This window comes from Alexandromys fortis, unplaced genomic scaffold, assembly GCF_014885135.2.
Source record: "Alexandromys fortis isolate MF-2015 unplaced genomic scaffold, M_Fortis_MF-2015_v1.1 scaffold_39, whole genome shotgun sequence".
NCBI lineage: Eukaryota > Metazoa > Chordata > Mammalia > Rodentia > Cricetidae > Alexandromys > Alexandromys fortis.
The window spans coordinates 10,794,876-10,813,448 of NW_026067918.1; the positions used below are offsets into that span (position 1 = coordinate 10,794,876).

Sequence of the window (18,573 nt, forward strand, 5' to 3'; positions counted from 1 at the left end):
CCCCCCCCCCCCCGCCCACGACCCCCCCCCCCCCCCCCCCCCGTCTTTCTTTCCCGTTTCCCACTATTCCTTTTCCTGTCTGGGTTTGGGACAAGTAGCTAGGCCTGGCTTCTCAGGACCTCCAAAGTGGAGCCTCTGGCCTGGGGCTCCAGAGATGGGATTGCAAGTTGACCTGGGACTGGAGGCCAGCCTCAGCTGAAAACAGCACCCACTGTTTCTCCAGCCTATCGGGCACTGTCTGAAATGTGACAATGACCATTCAACATGCATGACAGGGCCGTGCAGGTGAGTGTAAAAGCTGGGGGTGCTGGCATAGCCGTTCTCACCCCATTTGAGGACCCTGCTCCTTTTTGTCTTGTCTTGGATCCCCCACCGCTGTCCTGTGCCCTGCTAGGGAATTCTCTAGACATAGGGCCACACTTTCCCCACCCACTCCTGACCTGTTAGTCACCTCCACACACCCCTTCCCCCCAATTCCTCCTCTGCTAAAGCCTTCGCTGTCTCTCTGCTGCCAGGCTCAGTGGTCTGGCCTGGTCACCTCCACACTGAACTTTAGCTTCGGTAAGGGTTTCTCTAGCCTTGGATATCTGCTGAATACACTGTAGCCAACCAATCCTAAAGACACTGTAACTTAATTCTTGAAGCACATGGCTGAGTCCCAGGCATGAACCATGTTCAGGTAAGACAGAGCCAACTGTGACCAACCCAGCTGCACTACGCTGTCGTCACTCTCTTTGCTCAGACTGTAGACACAGACAGCTTACACGGTGGGATGGTATATTCTGGACCACTTGGGTTTAGCCTGCTGCCCGACCGTACAATCACAAAGGCAACTAAGGGTTATAAAATATACCCTCTCTCTTTTCAAAAACAGAGATTCAATCTATAGTCCTGTTTGTTGCATAGACCAGTCTGGCCTTAACTTGTGGCGATCCTCCTGGCTTTGCATCCCAAGGTGGTAGGGATTATAGGCATGCGCTACCACACCCAAGGTAATTTTCTATGTTAGCATCCCCAAGCAGTATTCGTTACTCCTCCCCGTCTCCCTGGGCACAGGGGCTGCCATCTCTGACTCTATTTCCTCTATGTGGAAACTACCGAGGGCCACTAGGAACCAGGGCAGGGGTTGGTCTGAGGCTTCTTTGTGTCATCCCATCGCCCACTGCCCAGCTGTTGGGGTGGATAGGCAGAGGGTCTCTGGTGTCTCAGATGCCACAAAGTTGGGCAAAGCTCCAGGCCCCTCCATTGACCCACAGACCGAGCAGAAGGGCCCTACCTGCACAGCGATCACAGACAAGACCTCCACGGAGATCCGGTTAAACTCATCAAAGCAGCCCCAGGCTCCCGTCTGGGCTAGGCCCTTGTAGATGTTCCCACAGGACTACAAAGAGAAAGACATATCAGGGGAGGGAGTGGCTTCCAAAGGCCTGCAGGAAGCAGGTTTGCATCTTGGCACACTCCTGTGGCGTCTGGCACATGCCTGGGACAGCATCCTTTCACGCCTGACCCGTCCATGGGCGCGGTCCCAGCGTCTCTCTAAGCAGAAGGCTCAGGCAGAGGTACAGCTAGAAAGTCCCCAGCGGTTCCCCCCTTCACCTTCTCATTTTATGCATGAAGGAAGGATCCTCCAGGTGGGCCAGGGCTGCCAGCTCTTTGGAGGACCTTTCCCTATGAGTGTGCCACTCTGTCTCCTTCAGGGCAGTCAACACAGCCACGGAGTCCAAACGGAAATCCCTTGTCGGGTCACCTGACCTCACTTTCCTAGGGCCCATGGGGGGGGGGGCATGATGGTATAACCGTCACTCAGGAAGGAGCCTCAGGATGGGATCCGTAGGCTGTGGGACTCATCCAAGGGGAGGGAGTCCCCTGAAGACTGAGGGCCCCCACACCCCTCCTGTTACTGCTGGGGCCTCTCCCCTCCCATTCAGTTCTCTGAGTAGACATGACCCCGAAGTTTCTGTGCTCGATGGGACTGATTCCCCCATTTCTTGTCCCCTTCAGGGTCCATCAGGACACTACAGTCACCCTAAGCCCATGTTGAACATGAAGCGGGTCCTCGCTCCTTCTCTGTGGTCTCTCATCATTGGGACAATGGTGGTCATGAGTGGGGGGGTCCCTCTAGGACACACGGACCTCCAGAAGGGGGCGCTGGCAGGACATTCTGAATGCCTCGTCACTGTCACCAGGGTTCTGTCTGTGGGGACCACACATTCTTGAGTCCACATACCTTGTAGTCCATCTGCTCGGAGCAGTTGAAGACGTACACCATGGTGCCCAAGGCTCTGCCCAGGTCCTTGGTTGTCTCAGTCTTGCCTGTGCCAGCCGGGCCAGCAGGGGCTCCACCCATGATCAGGTGGAGAGACTGCGTGAGGGTGATGTAGCACCTGCCAAGGACCCCCAGTCACCTGTGGCACTGTGACCCCAGGCCCGCTCCGCACTGTGACCCTGTGACCCCAGGGCCCACTCTGTACTGTGACCCTGTGACCCCAGGGCCCGCTCCACACTGTGACCCTGTGACCTCAGGGCCAGTTTTTTTTTTTTTTTAAACTGGGGGCTATTGCACTTGCTGAGCTCCCGAAGGACAAAAGGCAGAGAGCAGGAACACTGATGAGACTGAGGGACAGGCGTGGCGCAGGCATGGCCCTCTTGTGGGTGTGGGTAGTGGGCCCTCTGGACTCATCAGACACGGTTTCTGGGCTGAGTGCGGTTATTGTCCTATAATTTACTCAACGCTCACACACTCGTGGGGATTGATGTGTCGCGCTCCCTGCTTTGAAGACCTCAGAGAGCTGAAGTAACTAACTCCCAGGAGGACACGGTCAGTGTCAGACCAAGGACTCACAGCCTAAAGCTGCCCCCACGGTCCCCCACTCTGCCCGGTGTCTGGGCTGGATCATAAGCCCAAGGACCTCCTCACCCAGATGTGGGTTCTTCTAGCCTCAGAGCTGAGGGTGGGAAGAACTGTGGGGAAGGGGTTCAGGGGGTGTGTGGTGAGGAGGGAAGGGTGTCGGGTCCTCGCCTGTCTGTGAGTGGGGTGATGACCAGCCGCGGGGTGTTGCCCAGGTACTCGTAGGAGTACTGGATCTGGGCATCGCAGATGTTGGCGAAGCAATGCTTCTTCTCCTCGTCCCAGCGGTGTCGGAGCTGCGACTGCCAGGTGAAGGCCTGCGAGCTCTCCACCTGCGGAAGGACACCGAGGGTGTCTTGGCTCCAGGCCAGTCCCTGGGGCTCCCCTCTTGATCCTATATATAACTGTTCCCACACCCCGGGCTGCGGCCTGCTACAAAGAGGAACACCTGCAGCTGGGGAGTTGGCCGCGTCGGTAAAGAACTTGCTGAGAGTCTAAGACACCTGAGTTCAATCCCCAGGACCCGTGTAACGTGGAGTCAGCCAGTGTGACGGTATGTGCTTGTAACCCCAGTGCTGTGGAGGTGGGTGCAGGAGGACCCCTGGGGCTCCCTGGCCAGCCAGTCTCACCTGCTCGCTGAGTTCCAGGCCAATGTAAGAGACCCTGTCTCCAAAAAGGAGATAGACAGTGCCCACAGGTGCACACACATGAACACACACATATATACATGCATCTGCACACACATGAACACACATGAAAGAATGGAAACCTGACCTACTCATCTGACCTCTATTGTGTGTGTGTGCGTGTGCGTGCGTGCGTGCGTGTGTGTGTGTGTGTGTGTGTGTGTGTGTGTGAAGGACAGCACTTCCTCCTCCGACACCTCCCTGGAAGGAGGAGATGGCAGAGGCTGGATTCCTCCAGTGTATGGCCAGCCGCGATCCCAGTTCCCAGGCCTCCCCAGGCCCCCAGGGACAGGCGTGCTCCTGCCTTGGCGGTGATCATTTTGGCCACCACATCCCGGGCGTGCACGTCAATGGTGCAGATGGTCATGATCTTCATTCTGTCGCCAGCGCTGAGATTCCCGATGAGCAGCGTGATGAGCGCATTCAGCTGGCTGATCTGCGGAAAGGGACGGCCGTGCTGGGACCCTGGCTGGCAGCCACCACCCTCGGGGGACCGTTGGGCTGGATGCCTGGGCTGTGGGGTGTCACAGAGAATTCCCCCACCCCCGTGTGTGTGGATAAGTTCACCAGCCCGTGTTTACCACAGTGAAAGAACGGAAAAGTTCCTCTCCTCCATGTGGAGATACCATGGGGCCCCTGAGGAGGAGGAGCATGTGCATTCAGTAGAAAGAGCTCCCTGGGGGCTGGAGAGATGGCTCAGCGGTTAAGAGAACTGGCTGTTCAGCCAAAGGAGCCGGGTTCAATTCCCAGCACCCATATGGCAGCTTACAACTGTCTGTAAGTCCAGTTCTAGGGAATCAGATGTTCCTGTAAAGCCGGCATAATGGATCAAACTACACACACGGGAGGTTCTGAAGCAACAAGAGAAAATGTTGACAGAGGCCCTGGGGAGATGGCGAGATGGGGCAGCCAGGCGAGGGCTTTAGGATGCACATAAAGAAGTGAGGCCTGGTGGCCGGTGCTTGTAATCCTGACACCAGGGAGGCGGAGATTGGGTGATCCCTAGGGCTCGCTGGCCTAATGGACAAGTTTCAGACCCTGACCCAAATATAAGGTGGACTGCTTCCTAAGGAAACACCCAAGGTTCCCCCCCCCCCTCTCTCTCTCTCAGCTTTAGACCTACCCAAGTATATTAAGGGGAAAAAGAGTACTGCCAAGATGGCTCAGCAGATAAAGGTGCCTGCCATCAAGCCTGACAACAAGAGTTCGATTCCTGGAAGGAGAAATGACCCCCACAAGCTGTCCTCTGACCTCCTCATAACACTGGGGTGCACATGTGGACACAGACACACATACACACGCACATACACACAGACACACACACACACAAATAAATGTTTAAGAGAACCCAGTGTTAGTATCTGACTCCTGGGGGAGATGCTGAGTTCCGTATTCCTGAGGTTGATACTGAAAGGTTACGTGACTACTTCTGACCCACAGGATTGATATCTGATTTGGATACTGAATGGTTACGTGATTGCTTCTGACCCTCAGAATTGGTAACTGATTCCTGGGGGAGATGCTGAGTTCCTATTCCTGAGGTTGATACTGAGTGGTTACGAGATTTCTTCTGACCCACAGGAAGATGAACACAGTGAACTCCTGGAGAAGGGACCCCAGCTGCCTACCTAGCTTTGTGTCAATTTGATACAAGTTGGAGGAATTTGAAAGAGAGAGCCTCGGCTGAGAAAATGTCCACACCAGACAAGCCCATGGTTCATTTTCTTAATTAGTGATTGATGTCAGAGGGCCCAGCCTGCGGTAGGTGCTGCCATCCCTGGGAAGCAGCTGAGCAAGCCTTGGGGAGCAAGCCAGGAAGCAGCATCCTCCATGACCTCAGCATCCGTTCCTGCCCCGACTTTCCTGGCTGATGGACTACAAGCTGTAAGCTGAACTGAACCCATTCCTCCCCACGTTGCTTTTGGTCATGGTGTCTTATCACAGCAGTAGAAACCCTAGTTAATCCAAGGAGCTTCTGGCTACTGCCTGCCGGTTTCAGGGCCCCAGGGTTCCCGCACCTGCTTTTTGTTGTAGTCTTTGATTGCATTTTCGTATCCTTCCTCCAGCCTCGCAAATGCCAGGCCCACCTCAGTCGTCCACCAGATCTGCGTGCACGTCAGTGCCACCTGGAAATGACGCAGTACATGAGAAACCGTTCTTTATGGATAATGAGATGAGGTCATAGTCGGGCAGTGGTGGCACACGCCTTTAGTCCCAGCACTCGGGAAGCAGAGGTAAATGGGTCTCTGAGCTGGAGGCTAGAGTGGTCTACAGTGTGAGTTCCAGGGAAGCATGGAGAACTCTGTCTTGAAACCCCTTAGTCCTAACCCACCCCCAAGATAAGAGAAAAAGATGACATCATGAGGCTAACCAGACAGCTCAGTGGTTAAGAGCACCAATTGCTCTTCCAGAGGACCTGGGTTTGATTCCCAGGACCTACATAGACGTTCACAACCATCTCCAGTTCCGGGAGATCTGATGCCCTCTTCTGGCCTCCACAGGCACTGCACGCAAGCGGTGCACTTACATATACACAGGCAAAACAGCCATACACGTAAAAGTAAAGGAAAAAATTTTCTTTAAAAGACCTCATGCCAAACAGATAAACCCATTCTCAACAAAGAGAAGATCCCCCGTGGACCTGCACCCAACCATGTCAGACCTGGGCTGGGTAGTCAAAGATCCATTGTTCCCTCGGCTTCTCCTCATACGTCACTACGGCTTCTGGAATTTCGTGGCGCAGTGTGGCACACATTCGGTCCAGCACCCGATTCAGCCACACTTCCACCTGGGGAAAGACCTCACATTGACCTGGCAGGCCCTCCCCCCACCACTCTCATCCCAGTGATTTGCATACCTGAGGCAGGCAAGCTAGGGATAGCTTAGCAGACCCTGCCTGTCCTGGCCTTCACTCACACATTCCTTTCCCAACAGATCTGCTGGCCCCCCTAGGACCTCCACTGTGGTGAGCTTCAGTCTTACCCCTTTCTAGACAGAACCACCAATCCTCTGATCTGTGGCTAGCTGGTAACTCCCTTCCTGTGATCAAACACATCCTGGATCTAGAAGCGGTGCATGGGTCCTGTGTGGACCAGCTTTGGGAGCATGGGCAGTGAGCCAGAATGTGTCTCTCAGTCAACTTTTAAGGAGAATCCCGTTAATTATCTCATGGGTTTGCAGGACTGGGCATGCACACGATCAAAACCAGGGACATGAAGAAGCATGCGTGCAGTGAACAACAGCCTATAGAACCCAAGCCTGTCAATTAAAGGAGAGCCCTGCCCCTGACCTTTAACAACTCCTCCACCACCTGGATCCACAAAAGGAAGTGATGGGCACAGCCAGGGCTCTAAGCCGTCCATCTGAGTGCCCGCTGCCCTTACTGCGTATCTACTCGACACCTCTGCTTTGCTTCTTAACAACACTCCTCCCCGCACCCCGGCTGCTTTACTACCTGTGTGAGCTTCTTCAATTCTTTAAACAAGATGCCAAGAACTTGGGTGTTTAGTCCAGGCCACCAATAACATGTTCGCCAGGGGCAGAAATGCTAAGGTTTTCAGCGAGTAGCATAATGGCCCATCCGGCGCCAGTGAGATGGCCCAGAAGGTAGAGGCACTTGCTGCATGAACCTGGGACAGGGTCAGTCCTCAGAATCCACATAAAGGTGGAAGGAGGGGACCAAGGACACAAATCTGCCTTTCAGCCTCTGCGCGAGTCCAGTGACACACTTGCTCACACTTGCACACACACACACACACACACACACACAAAGATAAGATAAAGTGCAAAGATAAAAAGCCCCCAATGCCGACCCACTTAATAGCCACATTAGTAAGCCAACAATACCTCTGCAAAGACTTGTAGAGTATACAGTTATCCCTAAATCAGAGAAGGGAGCAGGCAGGCATCCAGAGAAGAGTCTCTCAGTGGGAGCCTGACTACCTTGCTCCCTGCTGGGGCCCTGGACTCATTCCCAGCAGCACAGCCTCCACCACTGCCCCGGGATGGAGGAATGGAGTCCTCTAGGGGAGGGTAGACTGTCTTTTCTAGTTATCATTACCACGAGGGGACCTAGCCCCCAATGAGGAGACCTTGCCGCTGTCCCCGGGGAAGCAGGAGAGACACAGGCGTGAGCTGGCCTCTAGAGCTCCCCCACTCTCGTGTGAGTTTCTGGCTCACCCCTCATCACATTCCCCTAGGGCTAATGGAGGAAGCTTGCTGCCAGCAGAACCAGGCAGTCCAAGTGTGGCGACAGGCTTGCTGGGGAGAACCAGGACCTCACGGTTGCCCTGAACCCACGGAAGCACCATGGCCACTTCCAGTGACAGGGGCTAGGGACTGGCAGTTCAGAGAGCACAGCCCCATTCTGCACAAACCATAACAATTCAATGAGACGGGCAAGCTTGTCCCTTCCCGCTTCCTTTACCCCTTGGATGCAGTCACACCTGGAAGTTGGCCTCTGACCTCCACTTGCAAACCATGACAGATGCACTCCACACAAACAAACGCGTTTATAAATCAGAGTAGAAAAGTCCCCCTCCCCCCGCCACCCAAGCATTTCCTTGAGCAGTAGAAGAGAGGAACGCACAGTGCACAGCCTGTCCCCCCCCCCCCCCCCCCCCCCCCCCCCCCCCCCCCCCCCCCCCCCCCCCCCCCCCCCCCCCNCCCCCCCCCCCCCCCCCCCCCCCCCCCCCCCCCCGCTTGACGGGCAGGCTCACCTGGCCCGAGAGGTCACACTCCTCATCAAAGTCCACGAACTCATCCTCCTTGCTGTACATCCCCAGCCCAAACTTGAGCGGTTTCCCTTCAGCGTCCAGACGGAACTTGAGCTTACACAGGCTGTCGAAGAGCTTGGACAGGTGGCGGCTCACCTGGGGGAAGGACCCTGGAGTTGCCCATGGCTCCAGGCTCCCTGCAGTGGGTCTGAGCCTTCTCTTTCCCATCCTTTCTCTTCCGTCTTGGGAATGTCTGCCCTGTCTTTGACTGGTGCTGGCTGAGTGTGGCTCAGGCGACCACAGACATCGGCCAGAACTGGCGTTGGGCAGGGCACAGTTACCAGAGCCTCTGCTGAGGTTCCAGGCATGCACCCTTTCCCGTGCCTAGCCTGTAGTTTTATTATCGAAATGAAACATGACCTCTCTTTTCAAGGAGTCCCGGGAAGTGTCTTCCTAGATTTCAGAGTATGCCTTAGGGCAAAGCTTATGAGGACCACAAGGAGAACAGCTCAGAGTGTCTTCCAGGTGCCCACGAAACCCCCACCCACCCCCGGTCCCTGCAACTTCTCATCCATAGAAGGAAAACAAGCAGAGCCGGGTCAGCCGCCTTGCCCAAAGCCGCACTGTGTGCAGAGTGCACGGTGGGTTTGTCCTCCAGCCCAGGGCTCCTAGGTGCAGGGGTTTCCACAGCTGGGGCCCTGTCTACCTCCACGGGGTCATTTCCATTGGAAAGAATGTCCAGCAGGTCAGCCGAGGAGACAAAGTAGAACCTTGGGAAGGCCAATCTCTTTGTCTCCAGGTATTCAGCCAAGGCCTTTTCACACACAGCCAAGCTAAGAGGGAGGAGGAAGAGGGGCCCGGTGGTCTTTTTCTGCAGGGCCCTCGGCCAGCTCATCCTCTCAGATAGCTGAAGGCACAGACCCAGACGATTCAGATCAGCCTTTTCTCCATAGACCCGGATGAACTCAGAGACTCTAGCCAGATGCCCTCATTCCCCACCAGTTCTGACCACCTCCCAGCTCCTAATCCACCTCAGTGATGGAACGTTCTTAGTCTATGACCTGTGCCTTTGCACAGATGGTGTCACACGACAGTGCTCACAACGACAGTGCTCAGATGGACGTGTGGGGACCCACCTCTTCTTCAGCATCTCCAGTTTATCATAGAGACCCGGTTTGTTGGTGGCTTCCACCACGTTCGGGGTCTTCACGGCATCTGCCATCAAGGCCTGGAAGGAGAAGGGAAGGGTAGAAGCGTCAGGGCCCATCTCGTCCACAGCGGCCGTTTCTGGGAACACCCAGGGGCTGAGCTCGCCTTGAACTCCTGGTCGATGCTGTCAAAGCGCTTGGAATCCTCTGGGAGCTGGGCTCTGATGTCTTCAGAGCCAATGAAGATGCTCTCCAGGTGGCTCCAGGTTCTTTGGACCTCAAACCAGATAGAGATGACAGAGTCTGCCGTGGACAGCTTCTGCTGCCAGCTGGTCACCTCCTTCAGGAAGTGGGACAGGTACTTGGACATCATCAGATTCTGCAGCTGCACCTGGTTGTCCTCCAGGGTCTCCACCAGCACCTCATCGGACTTGAGCATCATGGTGCCTGTTCGGGGGTGCGGCTCGTGTTCGAATTCCATGGTGGTCCAGGTAACGTCCAAGGTTTTCAGGATCTTTCAGGGCGACAGAAACAGGGAGCATTTTGAAGGCAAAGCGTAACCCACAAGCTCAACGTGTCTTGTGCACTTGATCCCTACCCGGTGCTGCAGTTTGGGAAGGTCTTGCAACCTTTAGGAAGCTTCCTGCCGCCATGCCTTCCTCCAGGAGGGACTGTGCACCACCCCCCCCACACGTAAGCCAGAATAAACTCTCCCTTAAGATGCTCATCAGTCATTTTGTCAAAAACGGCCAATTCCCAAGCCTTGAGCATCGGGGGTGGCGAGCTCAGGGAGGGACTTGGGATAAAGCTAGGGAGCGCACTGACTTTCTGGACTGAAGTCACACCAACCTCCACCCTATTTCGGGCTTTTGAGACAGGGCCTTACTATGTAGCCCTAGCCAGCCTCCAAGTCACAGAGATCCATCTGCCTGTCTCCTGGGGGCTGGGACTAAAGGCGTGTGTCACCCTGTGTCAGCTACTTATGGATATGTGAGTGTGCACTTGTGTGTGCACACGTATGTGTGTGTGCTGGATGCCCATGGTGGTCAGAAGAGAGCACCAGATCCCTTGGCGCTGGAGTCACAGGCAGCTGTGAGCCGCCTGCTGTGGGGGATGGGATCTGCACCCCAGTTCTCTGATAGAGCAGTAAGCGTTCTTTACTGTTGAGCCATGTCTGCAACCCCCTCACCCGGATCTGTTTCACAGATCAGAGGATTCATTCCTAGGTGAGCGATACCCCAGAGTCTCCTTAGAGTGTACCGTTGTGTGCTTCAGAGAGAACAGCCAGGAACGCCAGGAATGGGGCTATTTGATGATACTGAGCTACGCAGGTACTGGATCAAGATTTTTCTGTCTTGAGCTCTTGAGGGAAGGCATCTAGACCTCCCAGAGCCAGAGACTGAAGTCTGAGGTTGGTCCCTCACAGTCACTGAGCCTATGAGATCGGCCCCTCACAGTCACCACACCCATCAGAGAGTCCCAGGATCCTCTGCAGAGAAGCACACGCGGCAGCTTTGGCGCCCACCTTCTCCATGCCCGACTCCTTCACGGCCTTGTCCACAATGTTGCGGACCTCGTCTTCATACTTGTGGAGATTCAGCTGCAGCAGGTCTGCCAGGGTAGTCTCCTCTGACATCTCAAACTTCACCTAGGGGAGAAAACAGGTGTGTTTCGTGAGTCCAGGCGTCGTGCAGCGGCAGGAAGCGGGCCTCTCAGAGGAGCCTTGGCCACTGGGCCATGCTGTGATCTGACTCAGGGGCTCCGTGACTCAGGCTGGTTTCTTCTCCAAACCTCACTGCTTTTTCTATAAAGCCACGTAAACCACAGAACCCTCTGGAGTGGGGGGGGGGAGGGGGTGAAAAGTGCACACGCATACCCGCACACTCTCACTTAGGATCTCAGGGCATGACCCACAGACGGTGAGGACCCCAGGATGAGGTCATCCCGGATCTCTGGGTGCACCCTAAGTCAGGTGGCAGAAGGAAGAAGTGAGGCTCCGAGGCACAGCTGGAGGAGGCCACAGAGATGGAGGCCGACGATGGAGAAAGTGGCCCCAGACCATCAAACTCACGGAGCCCTGGAAGCTGAGAACAGCACCCTGGTTCTGGAGCCTCCTTCCTGACATTTTCAGATCTGGGAGGGCATGGCTTTGTTACTGAAGCGCCCACCCTGCCAGAGCAGCCCGGGAAAAAGTCCATGCTGCATGGACATTCTGGGTAGCCGGCAAGTTACTGTTTCTCCATGAGCACAACAATACTCTGCCATCACCCCGCTGCTATGGCTTGATTCTCAGGGACACCCCAAAGCCCATGCGTCAAAGGCTTAGTTTCCAGCCTGAGGTGTGAGAAGAAACGGTGGGATCTAGCAGGGAGAGGTGAGGCCATTGCAGGTGTGCCCTCGAAGGAACACTGATGGACTGGTTCCCTCCTCTCCTGCTGCTTCCTGGACACAGGGGGTGAGCATCCCTGCTCTCCTGTACCCCTGCCGTGGATGACATCACCACAGTCCCCGAACTGCAGGACCAGAGGACCATGAAGACATCCTCTGACTGTGACTCGGAGTAAACCCTTAACCCTTTCTCCTTTTAGGTTGACCTCAGGGGCTTTGCTGCAGCGGCAGAATGCTAACACATCTACCCCCAAGTTCGCATTCTCACGGTCACAAAGACAGGCTTCCAGGCATGGACTCTGAGCCAACAGACAGCTCACCCTCGGGTGGCTCTGACACCTGTTGATCATGCTTAGGGAAGCACCCACCACGTCCCACCACACCCTTAGGTGTTCCGCTCATCTCCAGGGGGTATTTTCCTCGTATTGATGTTTATTCTTTGTGAGATAGTGTCTCACTACACAACCAGGTTGGCCCTGAACTCTTAATCCTTTTGCCTCAGCCTCTCCAGGGCTGGGATTGCTGGTACAGGCTGCCTTCCTGACTCTGCCCCAAAGATGTTAAGAGTCATGGGACACCTGCTGAGGAGAGCAGCTAACAGGGAGTGAAACCAGCCCGAGAGAAGGAAGTGTGCTGCTGCCAACAAAGCTGAAAGGAGTTGGAGATCTGAAGAGCGCTTGGACATCGGACATGGAGATGCATGTTCAGCTGCTCACCCCTTCATGGGCTGGGAAGCCCCATTTCTGTCTCTGTCTGTCTGTCTGTCTGTCTGTCTCTCTCCAAACCCCACCTGGCAGGAGAGTCTCTGAACAAAGGTACCCAAAAGCCCACTTTCACATTCTTGGTGACTATTGCAACTTCTCCCCCTGATGCCACCAGCTGCCCAAGTCCCTGCCTAAGCGCTCAGCTTCTGGCCAGACTTAGACACAAACCCAGCTTGTGGCAGACACATCATCTCCCCTTGCCGCAATCTATAAACTTTCCTGCTGGCCTGGGCATGTGAGTTCTCTGGCCTCAATCTCTGGGACAGGTGAACTCACCTGGGAGTTGCTTTGTTCAATAAGCCTGCTGCTACACCTTTTCAGTTTGGCTTGATATGGTTTATTGTGTTGGCAGAGAAACTTACTATTGAAGGGGGGGGCAGAAAACCTATTAATGCAGAGTTTGGTGTTTTCTCAGCTGGTTTTCTGATGTGGGATTTCCTTCTGTCTGCTATGATTATGTTTATTACCATTGGTTAATAAAGAAGCTATTTTGACCTATAGCAGGACAGAATAGAGCTAGGCAGGAAAACTAAACTGAATGCTGGGAGAAAAAAAGGTGGAGCCAGAGAGACTCCATGCTGCTGAAGGAGGCAGATACCATGTAGTCACCCAAGAAGCAAGAGGTAACAAACCACGAGCCTCATGGTAAAATATAAAATAATAGAAATGGGTTAATTTAAGATGTAAGAGCTAGCTAGGAATATGCCTAAGCTATTGGCCAAACACTGTTGTAATTAATATAGTTTCTGTGTGATTAATCAGGTCTGGGAAGCCAGGAAACAAATGAGCAGTCTCTGTTTACAGGTTTCAGTCTTGCTTTGGTCCAGTATTTCCTCACTACGCTCCCTTCTCTATGTTTTGGAATGGTAATGTACATCCTGTGCCATTATATGTTGGAAGTATTTGACAATCAGAACTGGCTATGTAATTTGCAGGGCCTGATATGAACTGAACACATGGGGCCTTGGAAGATGATTGAGTTTCAAGGTCATGGCAGCCAACACTAACCTGCCGAAAGATGTGCTCACTAGTGCAATAGTGGCATGGTGGCCATAGGGTAACCAACCACGTTTGGTAGGATTTGATGCCTACTCCACAGGGGGGAAACTTATGCCTGTTAGTGTAGACCTCGTCAGAAGTCCATGGCTTGGGACATATAGGCCAAAGGGGGAACAAACTACTGTGTTTTGCTGAAGGGACACAGTGTCACACTGCCTTCTAAATATTTACGATTATACCCAGAGACGAGTGCTGCTCTCGGCCAGAACCAGAGAAGCTTCTGTGTGCCATGGGCATAGTTAGTATAATGACTCATAGCTGGTCAAACCGGTAAAAATTCACAAGGCCCCACAGCAAGAAATGGCTGCTGGCGGAATGGTGGGAGGAGTCATTTTCTTCAACGCCGTGGCCACTGCTAAGTTACCTCTGCTCTAGTTAAATAACCCCACCTCCATGCTCAGGGAAGCACCCCTAAACTCAACTCAACTCAACTCAACTCAGGGAGCTACAATAAATAAGACAAGCAAACAAATAGACATGAAAATAAGGGGGGGCTTGAGAAGAAGAAAGGGTTTGGTGGGAGTAGGAGGGGGTGAGGGGTAGTAATGGGGGGACGAAGACAACCAAAATACATTACACACCTGTACGAAGTCAAAGGATTTAAAACCAGCAGAGTTGAAAGCAAGCACGCCCTCCCCCCCAGCTCCGAACCACGGTACAGTAGCAGCTCAGGTCCAGCTTTGTCAACCTTGTGCACTGACACCCCACCCCCACCGCTCAGGCAACCCAGGCTAGCCCACCTGCCAGCAGCTGCCTTTCATCAAGCCGCGGTACCTGGGTGGCCTGCATGAGCTGTTGCCAGTGGCGGTCTCGGATGGCAGGGTTCTGCAGCTCGCTCACGGCACGCAGGGATGTGATCATGTTTTTCACCGTGTTGTCCAGCCCCACAAAGGCATCCCAAGTTTTCATCTCCTTGTCCAGAGACCTCACGTCCTTGGCAAACTTCTTACAGTCAATGTCCATCTGTTCCACGTTGATGTCCGTCCATTTGGTGGTCTTCCAGTCGTCGATGCTAGTGTCGACCTGCAGGGACAGCATCCCGTGTCACCCCCATCCGCCCTTGGTGGCGGCGGGCGCCCTGCTCCACCCTCTCTCAGTGACCAGAGCCCTGCGCCATCTGCTGTTGGAGAGTTTGGGGGATGTGAGACACGCTGTACTGTCTTCACTTTCAAAAAAAAAAAAGTGTTAAGAAAACTCTGTTAAAAAAAGAAACTGTAAAAAAGCTGCTCAGCAGAAATGCAAAGTCCTCCAGGATCAGTGCATCTTACGTCACGGTCCAGGTGCTCACAATTGTATAAACCAGTCAGTCCGTCTAGTAGCAACCTGAGGCCGAGCTCTGGCCACTCAGGACCCCTTGCGTTAGAGATAAGAGCACAGCAGCCAGGTGTGCCGCCTGCTGCTCTGACATGGCTCCTGCTCTTTCACCTCAATGAAATATTGTGGGTTGTGTGGCCATTTTCCTGAGACCACAGACCCATTTCTTACATCAACAGTGCCCAGCGGGGTATGGGGGGGACGTTCACAACCCAGGAGAACCACGTGAGACTTGGTCTTTCAACAATGAGGGACTCACGAGGCCCCATCCTCTCTGAGGTGGCTGGGGGAGGCGGAGCTATATTTCTCAGTGGTGCGGCCATTGCTAAGTTGCCCTGGCTGGAGTAAATACACTTACTTACACCTATACTTGGGGTAGCAACTCGAACTACACTCAACAGGCCACCAAAAACAAACAAACAAAAAAAACAAACAAACAAACAGACAGACAGCTCATGCAAGTATGAGGGGTCATACTGAGAAGAATGGATCAGAAGGAGTCTGAGGGAAGAGAGTCTGAGAGAAGAGAGTCGGGTGGGCGGGAGGGAGGCAGCAGAAGGAGGCCACATTGTCCAGACAAAGCCTGACTGCAAAGGCCTCTGGGAAGTGGCCCCAGCTGGGGTCGGGTCTCCTCTCAGTGCCCTTACAGCCTCCTGCAGAGTCCCAGCCCCCTTCACCCCCACCCCACCCCACGGGGCCTGGCCTGCCTCACCATGACGATCATGTCCCACAGCTCCTTCAGCAGGCGGACCTCCCTGTGGCAGGCCTTCAGCTGCTTGTAGTCCGGCACCGTGACCTCGAACAGGCTGGCGGACTTGCACAGCGCCTCCATGACGCCCTCCATGGCCGAGATGCTTTTTTGTTGCTGGGATGGGAGGGGAGGGGACATCAGTGGGCTGCCCCACAAACCTGAGTGCCCCGCCCTGCCCCTATTCCTGCCTTCTCCATCTCTTTTCTCCACCATGCCCCAACAAATCTTCTCTGTCTTCCAGCTGAACCTTCCCATCCCTTGGTGGAGACCAATGCCCCAGCCAAGATGGCAGCTGCCCTCTGGGATGCCCTTCCCTCTGGGATGTAGTCAGAGCCAGCTTGTCTCTACAGACTCTGGTCTATGTGGAAGTAGATGAAGTCCTGAGGGAATGTGTGTTGTTGGCTTGGGCACTACCTCAGACCCAGGGACATGGCAAGGCCTTTCCCAGGTCAGGCTCAGGGAGATGGTAAAGATATTTTCCCCTCTCTGTTCTCACTGCCCAAATGTTAGAGTCAGCATCCAATGCCCAGGTCCGCAGCCATGGCCCGACCATCTTACCCAGGGCAGGAACACATGGGTTCTCAGAGGGGTCAGTTCTGAACTCAATAGGTCTCTTGTACTCGCTCCAGGGTCCAGACCCTGGGGACCTCAGCTTGCTGGGCAGATGTGAACCCCTACAAAATCCTGTGTGGGATGTTGACAGTGTGTGCAGAAATTACCAACCATAGCTTCCTTTTCCCTTCTCCCGGATGTTCACAGCCTGAGACTGCTCACTTGGACCCTCTGCTGAGATGATGCTAAAGTAAATCTCTCCTTTTGACGGTGTACAGCAAACCGCCTCCTGGATTCAGACTATACAATAAATGTATTGAGTTTCTGGGCTGCTGGGTCATCATATATACATAGAGCCCAGCTTTTCTGTCTTGTGTCTGGGAATCTACTTGTAATTAGGGTTCATCCCGAAAACCAGAAAAGCAAAACAGGTAAGCCACTAGAGAAGTCTTACCTCTACCAAGGCTGGGTGATGGCAAACTAAACAGATTAAGCCTCCCCCTCTCTCTCTCTCTTCCTATTTTATATTCCCGCTAGTGCTGGGATTAAAGGTGGGAGACACCACCACCTGGATTTGTTTCTGCATCAATCTTGGGTAGCCCAGGGTGGCCTTGAACTCACAGACTTGACTCTGTCTCCCAAATCCTGGGATTAAAGGTGTGTGACACCATTGCATGAACGATAGTGGCTTTAGCTTTGCCTCTGGTCTTCAGGCACGATTTATTTCTCAGAATACAAATAACAGAGCACTCCTTGGGGCCCCGGTTTGGTCACCCCCAGTGCAGGCTGTGGTATATCCATGCCGCCTTTTATTCCTTAACTTGTTTTGGAGATAGGGTCTCCTGGGGCCCAGGACGACCTAAACTTTCTCCGAAGCTGAAGCTGTCCTTGAACTCCCGACCCTCCTGCCTCTACCTCTCAGGAGCTGAGATGACTGGTGTGTACCACCAGACCCCGAGTGACTCAGTCCTTGTGGGGATCGATCCCCCCAGCACCCATGGCTTCCATACCATAGTCTCATTTATTAAAACTGACAAGAGCAACGCAGGATTGCTTTAAGACGGGGGTGGTGGCATTGAGATTGTGGCTCAGGAAATGGGCCACATGTGAAGTGGCCATGAAGAAAAGGGGGAAACCTTGACCCCAAGAACGGGAGCTCAGGGCAGAGGAAATGTGAAGCGACTGGAAGGACCTTGTGGGGTTTACCGAGCGAGCTGAGGTCCCCCAGGTCTGGACCCTGGGGTGGGTGCAGGAGGCCTAAGAGGCTCAGAGATGACCCAGGCTCTGAGAACCCGAAGCGTTCCTGCCCTGGGAGGATCTTCCTTGGCTGGGGCAAGATGGCTGGGCCATGGCTGTGGACCCAAGTGTCAGATGCTGACTCTAACATGTGGACAGTGGGAACAGAGTGGGGGCACAGGCAACACCTGGCAGCTGGTTGTCCAGGTGACAAGAGACGGCTTCGTGGAAAGGTAGCTGAGCACAACCAAGGCAGCCTTGCAGGAGGTCTGTATGACCATGGGCAGTGGCCCTGGAATAGCCTTCTAAGCAGTGTGGTACAGTGGAGGCTATGTGGCTAGGAAGGGGACACCTCATTGCTATGTCCACACTTACACACATACATGGGCACGCGCGCGTGCGTGTGCACAGACACACACACACACAAAGAGTCCCACGCACACACACGCTTGGCCTCAGGGCAGTCCCATTTAAGTCACGCTCCTACGTGCGAGAGTAAAGACTTGAAAGAAGACCAGCACTCCACGAGGCTCCCAGAGCCGCCGCTCAGACCTCAGCACAGCGCGTAAGTACCTTATTCAGAGACTTGTAGGGGTCGGGGTCACTGAAGGAGAAGGGGGCGTCGCGTCTGAACTTCTCCCTGAATTCGTGCTGCTTGAGCTGCAAGACAGCAAGGGAGGGGGCTCAGGACACCCGGTGCACTGGCGCCAGTGCCACAGCCCCCGCCCAGGCCTGGCAGGCTACCTCGAACTGCTGGCACTTGCGGCGCAGAATGTTGACCTCATTGGCCTGGAGGGGCGCCACGTTCTGCTTCACCTGAATGGCCAGCTTCTTTGTGTTGGTCCACTGCTCAGGCAGCTCCTGTGGGTGACGAAGGCCGGGGAGGTGTGTCTGGTGTTTGCCTGCATGTAGGTATGTGTGCCACACGGGTGCAGCGCCTGGAAAGGGCAGAGGAGGGGTCGGATCCCCTGGAACTGGAGTTACAGGTGGTTGTGAGCTGCCGTGTGGGTGCTGGGAACTGAACCCAGGTCCTCTGCGAAAGCAGCCAGGCCGTCTCCCCAGCCCCCCCATGTCTCCCTTTATAGACGCTCTGTCGTGAGATAGCTGCAGGC

The 18,573-nt window shown here is 54.4% G+C and overlaps 1 protein-coding gene across 2 annotated transcripts in view; it reads right to left on the reverse strand.

Moving 5' to 3' along the window:
- The window catches only part of Dnah17 (dynein axonemal heavy chain 17), a 104,584-nt gene that overhangs the window by 59,351 nt on the left and 26,660 nt on the right, over positions 1 to 18,573 (reverse strand). Inside the window, exons 22-36 of one of the 2 annotated variants that reach the window (XM_050140222.1) lie at positions 18,206 to 18,322; positions 18,035 to 18,121; positions 15,635 to 15,787; positions 14,383 to 14,631; positions 10,923 to 11,045; positions 9,564 to 9,911; positions 9,386 to 9,477; positions 8,956 to 9,082; positions 8,253 to 8,405; positions 6,197 to 6,322; positions 5,553 to 5,660; positions 3,839 to 3,970; positions 3,020 to 3,180; positions 2,228 to 2,384; positions 1,277 to 1,381 (exon numbers count right to left, since the gene is read on the reverse strand). In XM_050140222.1, the coding sequence (XP_049996179.1) occupies positions 1,277 to 1,381; positions 2,228 to 2,384; positions 3,020 to 3,180; positions 3,839 to 3,970; positions 5,553 to 5,660; positions 6,197 to 6,322; positions 8,253 to 8,405; positions 8,956 to 9,082; positions 9,386 to 9,477; positions 9,564 to 9,911; positions 10,923 to 11,045; positions 14,383 to 14,631; positions 15,635 to 15,787; positions 18,035 to 18,121; positions 18,206 to 18,322 (2,238 nt within the window). Of the gene's footprint in view, positions 1 to 1,276; positions 1,382 to 2,227; positions 2,385 to 3,019; positions 3,181 to 3,838; positions 3,971 to 5,552; positions 5,661 to 6,196; positions 6,323 to 8,252; positions 8,406 to 8,955; positions 9,083 to 9,385; positions 9,478 to 9,563; positions 9,912 to 10,922; positions 11,046 to 14,382; positions 14,632 to 15,634; positions 15,788 to 18,019; positions 18,122 to 18,205; positions 18,323 to 18,573 lie in introns of both variants that reach the window. The other variant, XM_050140223.1, reaches the window with a different exon arrangement.